Source organism: Botryllus schlosseri, chromosome 13 (assembly GCF_051294905.1).
Source record: "Botryllus schlosseri isolate E-star chromosome 13, Bs_hap1, whole genome shotgun sequence".
NCBI classification, from domain to species: Eukaryota; Metazoa; Chordata; class Ascidiacea; order Stolidobranchia; family Styelidae; genus Botryllus; species Botryllus schlosseri.
The window spans coordinates 19,600,185-19,623,764 of NC_137248.1; the positions used below are offsets into that span (position 1 = coordinate 19,600,185).

The 23,580-nt window shown below is 39.9% G+C and overlaps 3 protein-coding genes across 3 annotated transcripts in view; 1 reads left to right on the forward strand and 2 right to left on the reverse strand.

Moving 5' to 3' along the window:
- Positions 1-21,877, forward strand: LOC145453805 (protein FAM184A-like). The gene is made up of 23 exons (XM_080331787.1): positions 1-147; positions 212-369; positions 972-1,104; positions 1,369-1,596; positions 2,198-2,358; positions 3,018-3,195; positions 4,878-5,013; positions 5,548-5,729; positions 6,194-6,370; positions 8,472-8,624; positions 9,528-9,688; positions 10,276-10,398; positions 11,231-11,381; positions 11,749-11,889; positions 11,944-12,047; positions 12,743-12,864; positions 13,798-13,946; positions 14,053-14,170; positions 14,429-14,621; positions 17,431-17,548; positions 18,326-18,430; positions 18,816-19,033; positions 20,796-21,877. Exons 1-23 carry the CDS (start codon positions 1-3, stop codon positions 21,298-21,300), a joined length of 3,861 nt encoding a protein of 1,286 aa, XP_080187913.1. The 3' UTR covers positions 21,301-21,877.
- Positions 1-23,580, reverse strand: part of LOC145453807 (von Willebrand factor A domain-containing protein 3A-like) — a 173,765-nt gene that overhangs the window by 7,511 nt on the left and 142,674 nt on the right. The gene's annotated exons all lie outside the window — the stretch shown is intronic.
- The window catches only part of LOC145453823 (pyrophosphatase PpaX-like), a 6,917-nt gene continuing 5,114 nt past the window's right edge, over positions 21,778-23,580 (reverse strand). Inside the window, exons 5-6 of the mRNA XM_080331811.1 lie at positions 23,136-23,338; positions 21,778-22,173 (exon numbers count right to left, since the gene is read on the reverse strand). Coding sequence (XP_080187937.1) covers positions 22,004-22,173; positions 23,136-23,338 — 373 coding nt within the window. The 3' untranslated portion in view covers positions 21,778-22,003. The remainder of the gene's footprint in view (positions 22,174-23,135; positions 23,339-23,580) is intronic.

Consider the following 23,580-nt stretch of genomic DNA (forward strand, 5'->3'; position numbering starts at 1 on the left):
ATGGCATCCGGCGGTACCTCTTGGCAATATCATAATAGTAATTCTTCGAAATATAAAATGCCGCCGCCAAATACCCACGGTAATGCCGGGGGCGACATGCAAGACATGCATTTGAAAATGTCGAAAAAAATCGCGCAGCTGACCAAAGTAAGTGTTTAGATGTCGTGATTTTTGAATTTTCGTTTGCTAAGTTGGCCTATTGTTGTTTCAGGTGATTTATGCGCTCAACACCAAGAATGATGAGCACGAAACTGCCTTGGCTGTGTTGAAAGAAGCCCACGAGGAGGAATCTCAGCAGCTCATGGCGGAGACCGCGGCCAAATTGCAGCATTATAGACAAAAAATCGGGAATGAGTTTGATTTACGGAAGTACGTTATTTACTTTTGATACACGGTACTTTATTTATGACGGATTTTGTAGTTGTGTGTAAGCTACTTTGTAGTTGTTGCTTTTGTATTGTGCATAGAGGAACACCTAGACGGAGTTCTTCTACTTTTTCAGAGTTCCGTACTCAAGTACCTTTTGCGCACTTGCACTTTGTACCACTTCCACTTCTGCTTAACAGTTGTTTAGGCGAAAATACTTTCATTTTACCCTTTGACTTTGTAAAGTAGAATATTATTTTGTATTGGGATTCTGGGATTACCATAACAACTGGTCGAAATGGTCTGTGTATGATGGTAACTTAATATATTTTTGAGACTTGTCAGTATTTGTAGTGTCATATCAGACATTGCACCATGCAATTTACAAAGTAGTGACCTCTGATTGATTGCTAAATGTATGCGACTTCTTTGCCGACCACCTTTGATTGTGCATTCCTATTTCGCCATCTATTTGTATTTAATATTATTATTGTCATATTTTTAAGCAAATGCGAGTACCATAAGTGTTACAAATAATGCTTTAATGCTGATACACACGATGAAATTACGTTGGATAAATATGAGACATGACGTCTCATTTGCAGAAAAATCACAAACCTGGAAGAAGTGGTGCATGCCGCTGAAAAGGAGAAGAGACAAGCCATGATCGAGTTTGAATCCTTCAAGAGACTTGTCGAGGAGAGAGAAATGCGTCTCGAATCCGACAATGCGCTGAAGGTAAGACATGTTGGTATTGAAGCTGATACTGTTTGCTACAATTGACCTCGTAAAGCTTGGGAACCATTGGTGTTAAATTATCAATTCACAGTTGCAAAATTGAGAGAAAGTGCACTTGACTTGATGAAAGTGTATCTTATGCCTTACACAACTAATATCTACCAGCTTAGTTGCTGGCGAATACCCCTGGCGAGTGTCAGCCGAAAATATTCGGGTTCATTTCAATATAAATATATAGTATTGAACTGTACATCTACTTACCAGGTGATGAGTTTGACGAAGGAACTCATGGAATGCAAAACGGAATTCGAACAAAGACTTCGTGACTTTCATGACCTCAAGTCTTCAATGCGCAACGAAGGCGGCGTGGAACTGGAACGAATGGCTGACGAGCATCGGAAAGAATTAGAGAGACTCCACACGGTGATTGAGGACAAAGAGAAAGCTTTTAAAGACGAGAAAAGGGATTTAATATCGTCCAATGAAAAACAAGTAGGTCCACATGCGCTTTCACGAGTTGTAAATATTTTGTTGTATCATTTTTCTCACTTAATATGGAAAATGTCCAAGTTTCAATTTCCGTCATTATGATCCATACCAGAGATGGTCACTAATGAAATTTTCAGGGTCGAAATCACTCGAGTCATGACTTGACTCGAGTTGTGATTTTTTGATGACTCGACTCAACTTGAGTCAATTTGTGTATGGACTCGACTCGTAGGCCTACTCGAGTCGTTGTTCATGACTCGGACCAAGTCATATGACTCGAAGCGAGGGGGGCCAAGACCGACATTTCGCTGTAATTTCGAAGAATAGTAAAGTACCACATTTTATTTCGTCTATCAGTCCTGTTACTTGGAAAATAGGGCCAGAAACTGTTAAGAATGAGGGAAATTACGATATTATGAATGCGAGCCATGACTTGGACTCGAACTTGACTCGAAGGTGAATTGAAAATGACTCGACTTGGCTCGAGTCAAAACTATAAAAGTGAAATTGACTTGTGACTCGGAACCTCGTGATTTGGTTACAACCCTGGAAGGCTGATATAATTAAAAAATTTACTGTCCTTACAGATATTCGTTTCGTTTAGGTGCAAGCATGCGAAACGGAAATCTCTAATTTGAAAAACGAGTTCAAGAAAATGGAGGAAGATTTCGATACGAAGATGGCCAAATCGAAGGCATTTTACGAAAGGGAACTTGACGCCATTCGTTCTAAAGCATCGGAAACTGACGAGGGGGCGTTGAAAAGGTAATCTCACTTTTGGCCTTGGTCATGTAATCGTCTGTGTATTGCATTTCCTTTCTTTAATCGCCAAATATTATTTTCGTCACGGTCACTTTTTTCCTCATTTAAAGAAGCTTTGACCTAGCAAGCTGTCCGATTTCTTGAATAATTTCTGTGGTTATATACAGATTATGAAATATCGTAATGGCGTGCAGCCTGCGGCCCGCATAGAAATATTGTGTGGCTGGCGAAGAAATTCCAATTCTCAATACTACGCATGTGCCGTGCATCTTGTCAAATGAGTATTTAATTGAGTCTGTGGTGTGTGTGAATGATTCCGATCTCACTGAGCTCTGTAAACTCTACCAGAGGTCAATTTCTTTGCAGCGTGACATAACAATGGATTCACCAACTATAAGCTTGCGAGATTTCACTCTCATGTATTGCATACCTCAAAGGCTATTTACGTGTGTAATAGAGGGCCGTACATCGGGTTAAATGAATGTCGTCACACATGATTTTTGACCACAGAATGTGAACCATTCTTTTTCTATTCCACTTTTAGTAGTTTTGCCGTATCTTTGAAATTGCTACTTTTACTTGCAATTGAGTATAAATTTACGACACCATTTCTACTTCTACTGGAGTAGCAACACTGATTACTTTGACCAATTATGGCTCAGGTGGCGGGAACGTGAAGCTGAATTACGCGAGGAAGCCTCGAAAACGGAGTACGCGCTCAAGAAGAAGCTGACGGCGGCCAAAGAAGAAATGCGAGTCCAAACGCTGGAAGTTGACGATTTGAAGAAGAAATTGGACGGCACCGCGGCGCAGATCAAAAGTTTGGAAGAATCCAATTCCGTAAGTGTTATCAGCATCCGTAGGAGGTGTTTTGTGCCGTTGGCTCTCAGTCTTTTCGATTCCATGGCCTCATTTTCTCATAGGGTGGTATTCAATAGGCTGAGTCCGCGGTTGTGTCAATATGTGGACCGATAGACTGATAAATGTTAGATCCTTTCCAAAGTTTGACTGTTGACGTTATCACCGGTGGGTTTGAAATATCCTGATATTTTGCGCCTGCATAGATGAGCTAATTCAAAGCAGAATGAGCTTTATTTTATGAAAATTGACCTTTGGGGTCAAAAGTTACGTCGTTTTGAAAGTTGACGAGCTAACTAGCAGCCTCATCCTTGGTCCATGCACATTTTGTCTCTATCTGTGTCAAGTAGGTTTGTTGGTAGCAGACTACTTACCAGTATCCTACCTTTTTTGAGTTTACAATCATGCCGATGGCGCCATTAGTTGTTCTGGTTTTATTTTAGAGCACATCCGCTTATATTTCCCTGGTTTTTGTACACATGAGCGACAGCCACACGAGTATTGCATCTGCTGAGAATTATTTAGAAATAAACCTCAGCCATGCGTTTTTATTTCAAAGGCCTGCTCTGTTGAGTACTTAGAGCTGTTTCAGGCTAATTTGGGGACACTACTTCTTTTTTACTAGTGATTGGCTATAATTTTACAGTACTAGTTCTACTTAGACTTGTGTATCATCGGTGAATTGCATTTGTGTTTTTGGCCTTATTACCTATTTTTTGATTTCTTTTTCATGCTGACATAGACCGAGGTAAGCAATGGATGGTATTCTTCTTTCACTTTCCCATTCTAAAAGTCTGATTTTTAGCCCAATCATGAATGTCCGAAACAATATTATTCCGGACGTTGGCATACACTGAAAATCACCTGAACTTACAAATGCCTTGATTTTTATGTGGTCAACTCAAGGTGTCTCTGCTTCATGGTTATTAGGCACTCGCTTGATTTGATGATGCATTGATAGGGTCATACATCCTGCATGAAGTGTGGAATTTAATTAATGAGCCGGCTTGGCTACAGATTTTCATCATAGTAGGCTAGTAGGCTATGAAAACACTGTAAGATATTTGAAGTGTTATAAAATGATTTTTTTGTTTGTATAATTACTAACTGGCATGGTAGCAGACCTGTGAATATGTCTTCACTTGGGATATTTTGTTAACTCGTTTTAGGAAGATACGGTATCATATTTCCATATTAAAATCCGAGATTATTTTGATATCAGTGTTGGATCTTGTCCCAAATCCAATACCCATTAGGGGAAACGGTAGTCAAAAGTCTGTCCGAATTTCATACTGGTATCCAAGTCTTATTTGATTTACGGTATAGGAAAGTCCTAATTCACTTATCTGGTTTCTGAATGTAGGCAAATCCGTTCCTATCTCTGGCAAATCAGCAATTGCTGTTTTTGTATTACAGGCGGCTCAGGTTACATTGTCATTTTCGTGTGCTTGTATCCGCTTTATAGAATCCATCTTCTTTTGAAAATGTTTTCCATACTATTGCAGGCCAAGACTTCTGGTCGACTACTAGTATATCTGCATATTTGAAACACTTGCTTCGACATTTTCCTGTCCTTTTATTGCGTTTTATAATTTTTCCATATTCGAAATGACGGGAAACATACCATGAATCGGTGAATAAATCTTGTTTCTTCTTGTTTCTAGGATTTGACTGCCGGTTTGAATAAAGCTGCAAAAGAATGTACGAAGACATCGGAACAGTTACATTACGCTCGCGACGAACTCGAAATCATGCATACCCGAATACAGAATCAAGAGGCCGATATTTTAAAGAAGTCAAGTACGTCAACTCTTTTTATATGTAAATTTGGATCATGTGAGAGAAATGCAAGTAGCCTACAACGCATTTGAATTTATTTTTAATGCTTCTATAAATCACAATTCACTTCAATTATAATATAGCCTAAATGTAATATCGCTTTAAAATCAAACTGGATGTCAAAGTAATGTGCATTTCGTATTCATTGCCGTATTTTAAAACATTGTATGCTTATTGCAATACACTGCAAGTATAACGTATTGTTAATATTGTTATTGAAATATTGTTCTAAAACCAACCTGGTCATCTCAGGATTGTGGATTTTGTAGTGGGCTGATTGCCGTATTGTAAAACAATCGACGCTCTTTTCAATGCTCCTACCAATCGCAATTCACTGCAAGTATAACGTAGCCTACGTGCGTGCATGAAATATCACTTTAAAATAAATTACTACAAAATACAAACATTCTATCTAAATTTCGGAAACGTTTCGGAAATGAATTCCTACTCTCCTGTGACAAAAGTACAAATGACCAAGTTCATTTTACCTGCTAGGTTTGATCGGATCATTGGAAGCAGGTAAAGCGATGCAGGACGCCATGATTCAGGATTTGCAAAAGGAAATCGGCTCGTTGAAGATAGAAATATCTAATTTATCGCGGGACCGTCAATCGATTCAGAACGATAGCTCGGAACAAGCCAAGCAGCTCAGGGAACAAATGCTGGCTTTAGGCAAAGTGAGTAAGAAGTCCATGGTTGTTAAAAACATTCCTCAATTGAAATTGCTTCTGTGAGTACCAATCCTCAATATCGCTGCAAACAATATAGTAATATTATTGTAATATAGCTGAACATAACCAATTAAGTTTAATAGCCGGGCTGTGCTTATGGTACCCTAATAATTGACCTGCGTTATGTGTGTGCCCCCTAGCTTAATAAGAACCACTGTTCTAGATCAATTTGAATATATATCAAGACTGGAGTGCAGCTAGTTTTGGCCGCAGCAGAGCATAGTACTGCTATTGGATCATAAATTTAGATTGAAATGAGTTATTTTTACTGTTATTTATTTTGAAATTGCTTTTACAGGTAAATTGATAGCACATGTTTATTTATATGACTGTTATCTTCTCGGTAACTCAGTAAGATTATAATCTATGTCATAAGTAATAACATTATTGTTATCATCATTGTCACACAGAGACTGGAGATTGTCGTCGAGGAAAAATCAAATTTAAAACACGAATTAACCAAAACTTTAGAAGATACCAAATTATCACACGCAACTGAAACCAAGGAACGTATGGAACAATATGAGCAGGAGAAAAAGACGTTACTAAGGGAACACCAAGTCGTTATAGATCAAATGAAATCAGAGGTCAGTATTCTGTACGGTATTCTGTATGTCCTTTCTGTGAAATAATATTCACTGTTAACGCCAACATTTTACGACAATATTGGCCGGAAAATTGTGCGTTATTTGCGTATGAATTTTAGATCTTATCGCGCTTTGTTGACTTATAATTGCAATTAATATGCAGCCCCGGGCGTTATTCTTTTTCAGGAATGTTTCCAACTATTTTATGACATCATATTTTATATTTAAGTGAGATTGCTGGTTGCCTGGAACTGTAAATCCTTTGAAATTCTCCTCTTTTCATTGTGGTGTATGCATAACGGTTGTATATGTGCAGAGAACTCACAGGCCTGACAATTTACAACTGGTATTCTTCAAGTGTCAATTTCATATCCTTAAATTCCTAACCTCTATGTTTGTATACATTCCTATCACTCAGGCGTAAACTAGTATTTCACAGAGATCGAATATGCTGTGTTTATGTTTCTGGCTTGAAAGCCTGATAATAGTGTCTGTAAGTCATCCCCTATTGAAATAATAATCTGATGTACCGTATAGTTAGTTGTGCTAACTCCCATGGGTGTGATTATTCCCATGGAATCCAGTTTTGAAATTGAATTCTAATTGCAAAACATGAGCCTGGTTTCACAGTGTGCTGGACATGATGATTGTTTAATGTTCCCTAAATGGGTTCATGCCATTCAACCTTATCAGTGCATAAACGTGAAGGCTTTAGTGTGGGCCAACGGGGTTAGAAATATGTCCTCTTTTTATGTGATTCTCATTGATTCTACCATTGTTTGCATTGGGCTACTTCAATGTCGGTGAAGCATATCGCTCTAGACAATGCTATCTGCCCTTGACTTGAAAGACTGCTATTTCCTGAACAGAATTGTGAGTTAGCGACAATGCTTCTCATGTGATGTGCATCGTTACCACGATATTGTAAAGCCAAAATAACGCAAAGTTTTTAATACAAATTTTGTCTCAAAGAGTTGTCATGCTAGTATGTTGAATAAATCACTGAAATTATACAATCCATTCTGTCAAGCATGTATAAAAGTATTTGCAGTATATCTGAATACTTGAATATTATGACATGAATAGATCACCGAATTTGAAAACGTCAATAGATCACCGAATTTGAAAACGTCAATCTCATTTGTAGATTGATGAATTGCTGTATGATCCAATATCATGCCAGAAAATGTTGATTTATCATAGTTTATCAATTGGAAAATGTGTGCAGAATCTCGATTGCAAGAAAATCAGCCCCTCTTTAGATATGTGAAATATCTGCTAAGACTTTACATTTCAAATTTACAATGCTTCATTAAGCACCTACCATACTATAAGCATCAAAGTTAACAACATTGCAATGAGTCAGAGAATGGACAAAAGAGCTCTGAGGATGTCCCTTTGAAGCTTACATCCACATTCCTTGCATGCTTTCTATTTCGCTTTGATGTTGGGCATAAGTGGGCGAAACATGGGATTACCTTTCGTGAGCCACACTTCCAGAATTGAGTTACCTACCTGTTGAATTAGTCCGGATTACTTTTTGTTGGAAAGATTTTGTTGCGTAACAAATGTGATTAGCACCATCCTTGAGTTATTGCAATCAGTAATATTATGAATAAAGATGTTCTAAACTGCTCAGCTGTACTTTTTGACATTGTGTCATGTTTTGTGATACGATTGTTGATATACAATGTTCTTTCCAATTCTCCACTATATAGTTGCTGATGATTACCCCAAGCAAGTGTCAGCCGGATATATTCGGGTTCATTTCAATATGAATATACTATTCAAATATATAAGGCCCTATTGCGATCACACTTAATGCGACATGCTTTCGAGACTAGATCATTTCTGCAGCATTTCGATGCCGATAGGCCTGTTCGGCCAGTAATTTTATTGTTTAGGTCTTTTTTCTTGCATCTCAATTCACTGTTGCATGTAAACTTACAATCATGAAAATTACATACATAATTACATACAATAACGAGTCTTCTGGCCTATGTGTGTCAAAAAGTTGACGAACTCCTACCTAAATCCTGTGTTATTTATCGTCGGGCTTAATACAGGGAATTACTGTTTGACATATTATTCCCGCTTTCAGGCCGACAAGGCGATGGAGAGCATGTTGCGTGATATGCAGGACAGGTTACGCAAGGAAACAACGGAATTGCTCGAAGACAAAAACGCGGCAGTCGGCAAAATTGAGGCCGAAAAGAAGGAACTTCAAAATAAACTGCAATCGACTCAGAACGAAGTAAGCATCGACGATACGCATCGCCGATCCCACTGATCAATAGAGATGGTCAAGGTTGTCATTATTAGTTCGTTAGTAGAAGTAGAAGTAATGCTGTCACTTTTAACTCAATTACAAGAGCAACTTCCCAAGATATGTCAAATCTACTTCAAGTGAAACCTATTTGAATACGGTACTCTGAAAAAGTCCAAGTACTGATCAGTTCTATTCATTGCTTTGTTGATCGAATGAAAAGTTACATAATTATGTAGGCCTACTTGTTTTCCACTTGAACAATATACACATCATAATTTCGATTTTCGACTGACATTCGTTAAGGTTAATCGTCTGCAACTACTGAACAGTTAAATTCGAAATTTCATGCCGGTAACGTCACATTTTGTGATACGATTGTTGATATACAATATTCTTTCCAATTCTCTACTAGTTGTGCCGGCGATTGTCACTGACGAGTGTCAGCGGAAAATATTCGCGTTCATTTCAACATGAGAATACTATTCGATTGCATATTGAAGTTCTCCAAAAAGCTCTCGAATAAAATATAAATCATATTGAAATGAATCCGAATATTTTCGGCTGACACTCGGTAGAGGTAGGCCTAATCGTCAGCAACTAGTAACGAATTTGAAATAACGTTGTATATGAACAATCGTATTGCCATATATGAAGTCACATACTTGAAAATTCAAGCAATGTACTGTTTTAGATTACCATCATCATTCTACTAAAATTTTTATAATATCAATACACCGCAAGAATACACCGCGATATTTTCTGTACCTCCAAGAGTCCATTACAAGTTCCTATTTAGAATGCGTCTTCCGACGCAAGCAGGCTTAAGTCGTGAACAATCTGCAATACCACCACGGCAATTCAATTCCCTATTCAAAAAAATCCTTTCAGCTTTCCAGGTACGAAGACTTGCTTCGACAGCATGAAAGTGGGCTTGGCGACGCGACTTCGCACATCGACAGTTTGAAGGCGAGAATAGACGAGCTGGAACGCGAGTTGGAGATGTTGCAAGGCCGGTTGAGGACGGCGGATGCCAGCATGGCGGCTTTGAGGTACTCGCTGCCGTTTGCTTTTGCACATGCAGATACTTTCGTCATACCATCCTTATGGCAATTTCACTCTTAAAATGGGATGGAAACTTCCTTCCTTCTCGTTTTCAAATGTAAAAAGTAACTAGGTATTCCAGGGTCGATTACAGGAACGTTTAGTGTTCTTATTACAATAAGGGATCGTTGCTCATATAGTTTTTATTTGAAGTTGTGTGTTGTTCTTCACCTGGTATATCAGGTATGTTAGTGGCGAGGAATAGCCACATTTCACCATATCGACACATGCTCATTTCGGTCGCGTGTCCTTTTATGTTGTCTTTCATCCAGTCTGCCTCTTGCCTCTTATTTACGTGCTCTAGCTAGGCAAAGTTTGGTGTCTGATTAAAAGAATACTCCAAGCCCTTTCGAATCGCAATATTGTGTATTGAACTGGTAAAAATTTCAAAAAATAAATGACTGACTGACGATATCGTACAATTTTGGCAGAAGATTCCTCGAAACGCCATTATGCTGTAAAATTTTTGCCAAATATTTGAATTGCGATTATGGTTTTCTTCTGTAAAACGTAATGGGAACTTTTTCCGCCGCAGAAAAGACATGGAATCCAGCACAATCTCGTTTGAAAATCGGATACAGTCCTTGAACCGCGATCATTCCATAGAAACGGAAAAATTGAAGATCGAGCTTGATACGAAATGGCAAGAACAAATGCGGTAGGTGCATTGGCTTCTTGTGTAATCATTTTGAATTATTGATGCCAACGAATGTAATATTCATAACTCCCTGTTTAGACTTTAGATTATGACGTCTTCGTTTCTGCTGTTGCGTTGCAACGCAAAATTAACTCTCAGATATTATTTCTGATAAAAATGATAAATATTCAAGATTATTGCATTTCACATCCCAATTTGCAACAGTTCACAGAACATTGGCTCGAGAGGTATTTAATGACAAATAGCATCAAAAAATCAGCCAAACACTCCATTGATACTTCCGAATTTGAGCTTAATCACTTTTGGGACATAAAATTTGTAGTTTTACTTGAGTAAGACCTCCTTTTTCTTACTCACATGGTTTGCATTCCTACTGGTGCAATTTTCTGCAATTTTCTTCCCATTTTTCGAATTTGATCAAGCTGATACTTTATGAATGACTATCATGATATTTTTGGCTGAAATCTAAAATCCTAAAAAGACCATTAGCTTTTAATATAAGTCTCATCTCCTGTTGATGATGAACTGATTACAGGACAGACTATTCACCTAGAATATTTATTAGACTATAAACATATATCCCCATTCCAACTAGGCCTGCATCTGAGGAAATAATGCAAAAAAAAATGGTTGAAATCTGCTACATGCAAGCAATCTTCATAATTGCAATCTGTGAGGCATATCTTGGTATTTCACTGTAGCGGGAATTGGGATACAACAGCTGCAATGTTATTTGTGTGTGCAATAAATTGACTTTGATATTCAATTTCAAAGTTGAGATCAAAAATGTGCCCATCCATCATGGCCTAATTGATCTAAAACCTTTGCGCAGGTCCGAAATCACAGACATGCACCAACGATTAACAAACCAACACAGTCAGGACAAACGTACCGCTTTGGAACAAGTGCAATCGCAAAAAGACCGGGAAATGGAGGCCGCGAAAATGGGCTGGCAAGAACAAATCCGACAGCTCACGTCGCTGGTAACTAAAGCGCAATTTCTGAACTTCATTGATATCACAATTGTTGGGGATTTGGAGTATGATATGGTACTTCGAAGGAAGTCAGTAAATATCCCCAGCATGATTCGTCACGGCACATTAGAAAATTTTCAGAGGCACATCTCTCAGTTTGGTAAGTCCAATAAAAAAGCCAACAAGTACTCATGGGACTGTTGATTGCTGAAAAAGGTAGATTGAATACCAGTGCTGTACATCAGAAAAGCTCCGTGTAAACAACTTCATGACCCCCCCCTCCACCCCCTCTGGGCAAGAGTTAAAGTACATTAGGGTTTTTTAAGTTCACTCAGTTGATATACAGCCTTTGATCCCGCACTCTGAATTTTTTTAGATATCGGAGTTGAAGAACGCCTTGGAAATGCAACAAAAAGACTACGACAGATCCATGGCCGAAGAGAGATCGACCTTCTCGCAAACCGAGAAAGATTTGCGGAACGCGGCCCACGAAGCCGCCAATGAATATTCTGTTAAGGTAACGCTGCGGTGTGGTGTTGGATGCAGTGATCATCATCTCAATTTGATGTAGATTGCACATATGGAAAACGCTCACAGATCAGAGCTGACGTCTTTGGAGAATAAGAAGGATCAGGAACTGCGTGCTTTGGAGAGCAGCCTGATATCTCAACATAGGTATTGACTTCGGACATTTTTATCGGACAGTGGATATCTTATTACTCTGTATTGGTATTAGTGATTGGTAGGGCAAGTTTTTGCAACATTTTTTACAGCTTCCGGGAGCTTCAAACATACTCAGAACTTATGTATTGTGATACGGTACTTTAAGCTGTTCGTACAAGTTTTATATTGCAACTTTTTCGATTTTTTCATGCAACCTTTTACTGCAACAAAATCTAAAGGATTGATTTAAAAAACATGCTATAAAACTATTTCTAGTATGGTTCTCTCTTTGATTTACATAACCTATGGGATGGATTAGCTGCATCTCAATGTTAGCTATGATGCAATGGCTTGCAAGCTAGAAGAGTTCAACAGCCCCAGCCATGATGTAAACAGAATGCTTGATTGAACATTGAACCCAATGACTTGGACTCGGACTTGAGTTGGTGGCGAATTGAAAATAAATGACTCAACTTAGACTCGAGTCAAAACTTTAAAAGTGAGATTGACTTGTGACTCGGAACCTTGTGACCTGGTTACTACCCTGTCAAAACCACTTCGTTCAGCTCTCTTCAAGATGCCGATAATCCGAAGTGCTACTGGCATTTTATTCCTAGCTGATGAAAAAATTATGAAATTATTGATTCGATTGTAGTGCAGTTTGTTGAATGTGATCCCTGGATATAAAGTCTTGTTCTGGTTTTCAGAGAAGACCAGCAAAGCCAAATGCAGGCCAACAGAATTGCCATCGAATCGTTGAAAGAAAAATTGAACCAAGAACGTCAACAAGAAATTATGCGTAAGGAACACGAAGGAATGCAAAAACTAGGTATGATACCCTACTGTACTCTTCAAATCCTATTATGATTGATTTGATACATCATATCATGCCCGATAGAAAGCCAGGAACGAGGTTGTGAGGTAATGTCATTTACTATACTCATGACTCATGGAAGCATGTGATAAGAGTCTCATTATTATGTCATTACATTACAAGCATAAGCAGCTGGTAGATGTAGGAGCAAGCTCACTGGAATGTATTGTTTTGTGGTTTTGAGCGTTTGCCTTTCATACACTACGTGATATTTACCATACCGGTCTTAAAATAATTTTTGTATCACGAAATCTTCATGCAACACTAGGGTCAAGTCCGGAAACGCTTTATTGACAGTCAAAATTTGTTTATCTGGTTATCTGAAATACTTGTGTTTTCTGGAGTTGAGACAATTAGGCTACTTATCGACCTTTGTCAAATTTCTGTTATTTAGTAATTCTGTATGCATATTTAATTGTACAGATATGGATCCTCATAAGTGACTTATAGTATTTGTCTAACTATTTGCTGCCTTTTCATAGCGACAGTCGACAGCTATTGGAATAATTCTACCTAAACAGGATTAATTGGACCTATATTCTGCCCTATTGCATTCGGTCGAGATTACCACAAAATCTCATGTGTCTTGACGAACAACACACATAAGAACATGAAAATGATCTCATGTAGTTAATACGACCCAATTTCTTTATCATAATTTTACAGGAATATCTTTAATATTTAAAATGTTTTTGGTTTCAATTACAGCCTTGTCTCATACACGAAAGTCTAGTTTCAACAATTATTAAACTCGAAAAGTGAAGATTAACGTTATGGGGTGCTTATCCATCCTCTTCGTTATTTTGTGGCTTCGACATTTCAAATCCTGGCGATTCAATCCATTTTTATCTTGTCCCATTCCAATCTTAACCATCATGTCCCATTTAGAACAACTCCGCAACGAACTTCTAAGCCGGCACGCGTCCGAGATGGACTACTTGGAGAGAGAAAGCCAACAGAAGTTAATGGGCGTCCGGTCGGAGCTGGAGAAAGCGTTGGAGGTCGCAAGAAGACATGAAGGCGAATTGTCGAGAAAGGTCAGTAACACAAGATGTGGTTAGTAACGTAATAATTTTTTCGGAGTAATTTTCGTAACACATTTTGCTCAATTGCGAGGACGGCACATAATCGAATCTATCGCAGATCGCAATCCTTGAAGACGACGTGGGTCAGAAAATGAAATTGATCAAATCCTCAGAGAAAAAATCCGCCCAACAGCACGACGAAATCGTTAGCCTGAACAGGGAAATCGATCGGAAAGGTAAGATGTATTGTGAGTGTTTCATGTCGAAATGCAATAAAATTAGACCGCATACTCGTTTTATTGATGGAGTGGTAAATTCTGTATGCCTCTGTCTCATCTCACGTCCAATTGCACGCACTTTCATTTTTTTTCGGAAAAAGATAGATCATCTTGTTTGTTTTAACCTTTTAGCCCAGTTCTGTCCAGTGTGGCGCTAGAATTCACTTTTTCAACTGTTCACAATTTGAAGCGGGCTTTCTGTGTATCTACGTATAGGGCAAGAGATTCTCCGCGTCCGCAGCGAAGCCAATAACGAACTGCGTCGCTACGAAGAGGAATTGTCTCGTCGATTTCAGAGGGAACACGACAAGCTGGAAGCCGAAAGCCTTCGACAGAAGCAGACATTGGTTTCCGAATTCACAAGAGTCATCGACACCTTGAAAGATAAAATATCTTCTCTCAATATCGCGTAAGTTTCGTAGAACGCAATCCGTCCCGCCTGATAACAGAAAGACTGCTGTTTTACTGCCAATACTTTCAATTTACGATTGTTTGAATCAAACTCAGTTATTCAACATATCGTAGATATGGTGCAAATCTTTTAATCTGTCCTATCATTGTGTCCATGGTATACCAGTCCTGATTTGTGAATGAGAATCAGAGTTGTTTCAACGGTTCTACAATTAGCGATAGGAATAGGACGCTGTATATTTTTGTTCTTGATGTTTTTGCGGGATAGACACCGACTTAAGATATACATACACACAATCTGTGCATATGCATACTGTGAGTGCATGATGTGCATATGCTGTTGGACAAGGAAGGTGCAGAGATAGTCTTGCAATTAGGGATGGTGTGAACCTCTGAAAGGTTCAGGTTCGTGTGAACGCGAGCCTTTTTGAAAGGTTCTGTGTGAACGCGAACATGAACCTCATGACGTCACGCGACGTCATATTGCTAATTACAACCCTAGCTTCAATGAAGTGATACCCTATAATATTAATGTACACGATACCTAGCGACGACTCGGGCCACATAATGCCACAATGCATAAGTACAAATTGGCGTTTTAAACGTCGCTAAATGTATCAACTGAGGCAATCAAAGGATAAAATACTCCCACAAAATCAATATCTTACGCCGCTTTGCCAACAATTTCTACGAGGACCTATCAGTGAATATAAGCTTACACCTTAACGGTCTAGGCCAGACGGAACAATGTATTCGGCGTCTGAGTATTGCTATTGATAATTAGCAAAGTGTAAAACGGGTTTCTAGACTTGCTACCGATATTTCCCCATTAACAAGTTCTACAGCAGTAGCCAACACCTCAATCGCACGGATTTAGTTTTAATGATGCAGTTCAGATATGAAGCCAAGATTCACCCCGTACGCCAGCATGCTTGATTTTTTACATCAGAAAACGATATCAATCTCATTATTTGGTTGAATAAGCATCATTCCCTGACCACGTATTTCGCTCGTGATGTTGTGTGATTGCAGGTCAAGCTCACAGCAGAGAGTCACTAAATACTCACAAACAGAAAGCTGGATATTTCGAGCAAACTTTTGTAACAAAGCAAGTAAAACTTTTGAGATCGTCAAGGTGCATGCTCGTTTAGTGTAGATTTTTAATGCTGCCAACACTATGCATAGAGTGGCCCGCAGTTGAAATGCAATAAATTTGAACCAAAGATCTTTTATAATGAAGTGAAAATTGTAATATATGAAAAAGGTTCACAGTGCAGAACCTACCAAGGTTCTGTTGTGAACGCGAACCTCTAAATTTCCGAGGTTCACACACAGAGCGCGAACGTGAACCTCACGTTCACACCATCCCTACTCAGTGGCGTAGCAGCCACTTGGCGGTTCTGGCTCTGCGCCAGGGGCGGCAGGCTCCAAGGGGGCGGCAAAATGAGGCTGCACATTGCACAGTGTGCACAGCCTGCTAAAAGCAGTGTAATTGGTAGTCCTATTGCTGGCGTCCCGTGAGCTAAAATTTAATCAAACTGGTCTCAATCGAAAGCTAGTGTCGCGCTGATTCCGAAAACACGAATTAATATGTTAACATGGCAATGGAACCACTCCAAAATAGCCGTCAAGACCGATTGTTCCTAACAATCGGAGCGCCGCAACATACTGACCAATTGACCATGATAATGGAAATTATTTCGAGCGATTATTTGGAACAATGCCGATTTTCAGACCAAGCAGCATTTAATTTGTATTTCCGGAATCAGGGCAACAATAGCTTTCGATTAAGATCAGTATTGTTAAATTTGAGCGCTCGGAGGGCCTGCATGGTCAACTATAGGATGACCATGACCAATTATGCAGCTTTTAGCTGGCTCAGCAGTATGCTTGTGTGGGCATTTAAGTGTGACAGCTAAACTTGAAGCTGAAACTTGGTTTACCGGCATACGCCACTTAAATGATATGTTTGGATTTTGTAATCCCCACGCGCTGCTGCAAAGCGAAAGTCAGAATTTTTTCAGCAGCGCTTGTAAAAGCACTTATGATGACGAGGTGGACTTTTTGGAGTTAGCTGTGGAAATTGACAGATTTAAGAGGCTGGTGCGAAGCAGTGAAGCCACGTTTGATCGTAGTGCAACAGCGTTTGATGTTTTACAGTGGTTATTTAATGCAAAGCTACTTGATTCGATACCATATTTATGCTCGTGCCTGAAACTTTATCTGACCATTGGTGTTTCAATTTGCGAGCTGTGAGAGGAGCTTCTCAAAGCTCAAAGTGATTAAGACTTATTTCCGTTCTACCATGAATGATGATCGGCCATCAGCTCCATACATTCTGTCTATAGAAAGATACTATACGTTCAAAAACTAATTTGAGGATATTTTTGTGATTTTGCTTCAGTGAAAGCCCGAAAAGTTAAGTTTTGAGGCGGCTATTGATTTTCTATTTGCATAATACATTCCCTGGCTGTTTCTCGTCTGTATTATTTTTGGCCTTATTAACGTTGAGGCGGTGGCGCTGAGACACGGCATATTATTTGTAATTATTTTTATTGACAAGATTGCTTGGAAATCCATCTATGTCGAAATTTGCTGCTGTCTACTCGGGGGGGGGGGGGGGCGGCATTATAAGCGAGAGCCAGGGGCGGCACCACATGCTGCTACGCCAGTGTCCCTACTTGCAATGCTTTCTAAGTCTTGCACCATCCCACCATGCTATCCCGGTAATGGTGAGCGTTAAGCAGGGAAATCACGGATGCCAGTGCTATCAATCAGGTCTTTGCCTAGCTCTGCTTTCGTTGCAGCTTGCGGGAGGCGGAAGATAAGTACGAACGGCGAGAGAGTCGATTTGAAGACTTGAACGCGATAAAGGAACTGAAGTCGCTCGTTCAGGAGAAGGAATCTCTCGTACAAAAACTTATTGTAAGATTGCGTTTGAATTTATATATGGATTTTGATGATTCGAGTCTTGTAATAGTCGTTTTATTTTCGAGTTACCGATATCATACAGCTCTTCTGGCGAAGAACTATTTTATTTCTGGGAATTAGCCTTATTCCTACAACCTGCGACTCTTTCAAACCTATGCTGTGACTGTGACCTGTGGTTTGTAAATTTCAATAAACATAAAACTAGTTCACTAAACTATGTTTTCAATAGCAATAATGAGAACCCTGTTTTCAAGCTGAATTCGCTTTGCCATATTTGTCGATGTCTGATTTGCCCACATCTAGATGTCTGAAATCCCGTGCCCCAACCTCTCCAAAATGGACATCAGTTATTCACTTTATATTGTCATATTTAGAAGCAATGCCATATTCAGAAGAATGACTTCTGGCTTAATCAACATTTAACGTAATATGCCTCGTTACAACCGTCTATAAAATTTTGAGTAATTTTCTCTGTATAGGCTCATATTTTGGAAATGCTGATGCTAGGAACTATAAGTTATATATGGCTAACCACTATTATTTTTCCGTTCTAATAAGAGTCAGTCGAAAGCTTCAAGCGGAATCAATTCTGTAGTAGGAACATATTGTTTGTTACATTATTGGAAGTTCTGCGCTTCTAAAAGCCTATAGAAGTGGTGCTGCCATCACTTTAGGTATCAGAGATTTGTTTCTTTGCTTGAAAATGCACCTCTCAGGTTTAACGACCTGTGCTATTCTGTATTTGTAATTTCGCCGTTGACTTGCGTTTAGGACGACAAAAAGTATTACGAGCTGGAACTTGTGAACAGAGAAACTAACTTCAACAAAGTCTTTAGCTCTACTCCAAATGTTGGCGTTCTCAATCCTTTGAACGCGGTGAGTACATTCATTACATAATTGCTGCTGAAATTTCACTCAAAAGTTCGATCCAAATTATTTCGCTATTTCGTGGTAGTGCGAGCCTTAGTCTCGAATTACAAATTTTTGGAGTACCACATTCGGCATAAATTCTAGAACAAGTATATATCGTGGGATATATTGCATCAAATTCATGAGATGCATCGACATAGCTAGAGCCACAAACTGGGAAATCAACTAAATTGGAAGTTGTAGGTGTGATGTTATCCAAACTGCACTTGATCAGTTTTCATGGTACACTGTAACAATTCAGTACCTTCCACAATTTGTACGTAGCTTATTAGCAAGTATTTGTTGTATAAACCTTGGTGAGCAATTATAAATTTTTCTGCCTCTATTCCAGCAAAAGAAAAAGGCCGACAGAATGCCTCAGTCGGGTAGATTCGCCTCGCAATTCGTCAACGTCCCGAACATGAGCACGATAGAGTCGGCGCTATCGCCTCCAAACAGACTGGGACCCATCAAGACGGGGCCAATGTCACCGGCCACCAGCTCAGCGGCCAGCATGTCGAAAAACCTACAACCGACCCCGCCACCGCCGCGTCCAAAGAAATTCATTAGGTAGTATCGGAGGCATGCGACTCAACGTGACTCGACCATTTTATTAACGCATCTGGGGGGGGGGGGGGGGATTGGTGTGAGTCTCCGTTTTTAAGATTCACACCGATTTTCCCCAATGCGCTGTCTGCCTGTCTGTTTTTGCGCGAAAATGTTGATTTCAAATCTTTCCTTGCGTTCTCGACAGTATTCCTTACGAATCCATCTGTGCGCTTTCATTTTAATACTATTATCGTGCTGCATGAAGCCTCTTATAACGAAAGTCGCATGGAGCATCAGTTTCTGTACTTCTACCACCTTTCGCGCGGTATGCTTTCGCACTGTGATAGGCCTTTTTGACCAAACCGCTACTTTTATTCTGTATCCGCTACCTGGCATGCTTCGCCAAAGTAACCTAGTGTTGTAACTTTTTTCAAAATCGATGCCTAGTAATCTTCCTTGATGTAATAAGCTCGTCTCCTGTGAAATTGCGACGAGGCTACGCGCGCGTGCGATCGCAATTTGTCATTCGTACTACAGTGCTTGTGTTTTTGCAAGAGAATACTAATATTGTACAATGCTCACGCCGTCAAGTCATCTGTTGCATGGTGTATGTGTAATTGATGTACGCCAGCTTGGGGTTAGGTTCACGCTGTCAGTAATAGTAATTGAGGAGGACACTAAAACAGACGGAACACTGGACTGGTGGCAGGAATTTCAATAGGGAAGAAATCTTATTATGTTGAGCTGGTCGATAAAGAAAGACCCGAGTTATGTTCAATAGGCTTCGTTACATAGTCCTGCTTCACTGAGAGTTATGTAATTACACATGATCGACACTTTGGTCCACTGGGCGCACAATATGTTACAGCAGGTTGTTATCACGATCAGTTGTACAATTGATTAGTATATTCATATTGAAATGAACCCGAATATTTTCGGTTGACCCTCGTCAGGGGTAATCGTCAGCAACTAGTACAGAATTGGAAAGAACTTTGTATATATCAACAATCGCATTACAAAATATGACGTTACCGGCATGAAATTTCGGATAATCGGAGCGGAGAGAGCGCTTAATGCTACAGAAAAATCGTGTTCGAAAAATGTAAATACCAGACGTGTTTACGCGACGTTACATGAAAATATGCAGTGTACGCACTTTATACAGCAGTGGTTCTTAACCTTTCTGACCTCACATACCGGTGAAACTTCAAAACGAATGCTGCGGACTGGTGAACTTTCAGAAACCAAAATTAACCCTAAATTGAATTGCCAAAATGCATGCAACTCAAATATATTTGAAACCTCAATTAATGTTGTCTTTTGATATTAGATGTTTAGGCGTTGTTCTATGAAGTTCCTGCAAGGCGAAGTCTCCATAGCTTTCATATGCACGTTGTCCTTATAACGAGTTGCATGAGACTTTTAAACAATTTCGTAAAACACTTGCACCACTGCGACGTCGGCCTACACCCAACATGGACCATGAAATCTCTATAACGACACCATGGAGAAAAGTGTTCCAACCTTCTAAAATAACTTAAAATTCGATGCTTCATTTCACAAATTAATGGACAAGCGTCCAACTTCTTGCATTTTAGTATTGAGATGTCAAATCTTCATATACATTCGGACCGGCAGGAAATTGGCCACGGGTCCTGCGGTTGAGAACTACTGATCTAGGCCTAGTGTATGAAAGCCCAGATCGTCGAAATTTTTACATTAGGCTACATATTGCCGTTTTGTCTCTAGCCACTGCCATTTTATCATTACGGACCATAAACAGGTTGAAATCTGAAGAACTCCCTTCCGAATACCGCACTGCACCTCCCAGCAGATCAATACACGCCAACAGTCCGACGGAGAAGTTGGACGAGGACTTATTTATGTCAACAATGTCAAGATACATGCCTGACGACTTCGAGGGCAGCCTCAAAGAATTCGACAGAGAATGCGAACTGATCGAATCGAGATCCAACAGCTGCCTCAGCTTGAACAATCTGGAAGACTTCACACCTCTCAATAAGACTAGATTAGCGAGGTCTTCCACAATGCCGCCAAAGATTCCCCCACCGCGAGACATACTAACGCACCGACCGTCGAGCTGCGTGGAACTAGAAGAAGACGACTACTTTCCAGATATCGACGACATCGTTGACGACGCTTGGTCGAAGAACGACTCAAGATCAAAACGATTCCGTGCCAATTATTCAGCGTCTTTACCAAATCATTACCTCAAAGGAACAGGAATGAGATCCAGCAGAAAAGAGTACGTTACCTTGCCTTCGTAACAAGTGTAACTTGCAATTGCTCGGATGTGGAACACAGAGCTATTGCGGCGTAAATACTTCCATATTTTTTCGTGCAATCTAATATCATCTCATTTTGTATGAAGACTAAAGTTTTATCATTTGAGTTCCATTGATTCACTAGGCTACATGTAATGCTTTGACGACGATAACACCTCCACGTACATGAATACTCGCGCTACAGTCTGCGGTGCGGAGATATGACGGTCGTGGCTGCAAAGTTCAATATTTCATCCTTTGTCTGTGTACGCACTACGCGTGGAGTCAGATTACGGTTCACGTTATTAGTATGTCACACATATATATATTATATAAAATATATTTTAAGCACAGCTATTTTCAGGCCTTTCCAATTAGTTCTTGACGATGTGGCTGTGATGTCAATGACCACGTTCTGTTAGCAAATGTCCGATATACCTGTTCCAGTTGTGATAGTGAATAGCTTACTAATCGAACAACTTTGCATTGTAAAATTTTATTGGTTCTATGTTTCTCACGCCCATTGCACTTGAGATACATGTCGAGTATAATAAAATCGTGATAGATTCGCTTGCTTGCATGTAATCGTATGTAAATTGGATCTCCCTCCATTGAAAAATGTGACACAGTGTCATAATTGGTAGTTCGCCTCTCCTGGCCGGTACAATAACGGACTCATTCGAGATACGAGGTAAACCGTCGTTTGTCATTTTCCATCCGGTTTTTGGTCAATAATCAGCGGTAACACTTCGTCTAGATTTGTGATAACGTGGTGCGCGTCTCGCAGATCGTGTTCGTCACTCTGTCCCGACATGATTCCAATGACTAGTCCGCAGTCGCTGGTTTTCCCCATCTTAGTGTCGTAGTATGTATCGCCTTAAAAGATCGAGGTTAGTAAAATGCAGAGCTTCTTCCATCGGGCATTTTGTTCGTTCCCTAAGTTGCATCATGCCCCATCTTGAGAACTATCGACGAAACGCTGGTCGTTAGGGAAATGTTGCGTATCTCCGAAGGCTAATATAAATAATATAAATTGAACAGAATATAGTAAGATAACACAGTAACAATGTAACAAGTCAAGCCAAGTGATTTGATTTGTTGGCATATAGTACACCACAAATGTCATTCGACATTTTCAACCCGTACCGGCATTCTTTAGGCGGACAGGGATTTGGTCTATCGCTTTTGATCAAAATATTGCCTCCAATACATATAAATTGAATGCCGAGTGACATGTTCACTGAATGGAAATACCGTAATGTCATAGTTCGCAGCACAAATCGAATTTTGTAATAGGTGTGTGTCAACGAAACGCCAAATAATTTTACAAGTTCCCAATAGTCTTGTTTTTGGTTTGCGTCGGGTGCTGAGATCTGATGGAACTTGGATTGCTTAATTATGTGTCCCAGGCGATGAGTTGCGCCCGGCGTGACTACAGGTGGGTGTTTTATCGCCGTGGTCAGTATAGCTTCTCCAAGATACATAGAGGAGAATTGGGCCATGTACATTGTTGATCATCATACAGGGCACCGGCACAATTTACGGCCTCCTCCAACGGAACGTCGCTATAAACCAAATATCTCGAAATAAAGACCTCCTAAACATTAAAGAACTCTTCTCGGCTGCTATTGTGACATCTGAGATCTTGATATGGCCATTAGAGCAACGATATATTTCTGTGAAGTGTCCTGGTTGAACTCAGACTCAGTACTAGCTACCAGGACTCGGTTACGACCAATCACACACATTTCTATTTCTTCAAATAAACTAATTCATACCCGTAGTCGTAAAGCACGGAGGGTTGAAAACGAGAGAGGCGAGATGGATAAATCACTTACCGACCATCACAGTTTCCTTGGGATCGACACCCATTTCCCGGCATATCATGTGAACATTTTCAGGCGAAGGCTTCGGCGTGTTGTCCGGGTCGTTGCCGCATACAGTTCTGTCGACGAGATCTTCAATGTCGAGTATTTTCATCGCTAATTCCACGCTGTCTCTTTGATCGCTCGAGCACACAGCGGTTTTAATGGAATGATTTCTGAAATCGACGTTCAGATGAGTAGCAACAGGTAGCAGAGCAAGAAAGGGCATAAATAGGTAGTGGTTCTCAAAGTGGACGCCAGCGCCCCCCGGGGCGTTTGCGCCCTCGAAGGGGCGCTAGCTACAAATTGTGCGATTGCGGCGATGAGAGTAAATGTGAGCGCTATGCACTAAGTGACTATGGGAAACTGTTTGGGAAAATCCGTAACTTGATGGATTTCTCTGTGAACCAAAGTCATA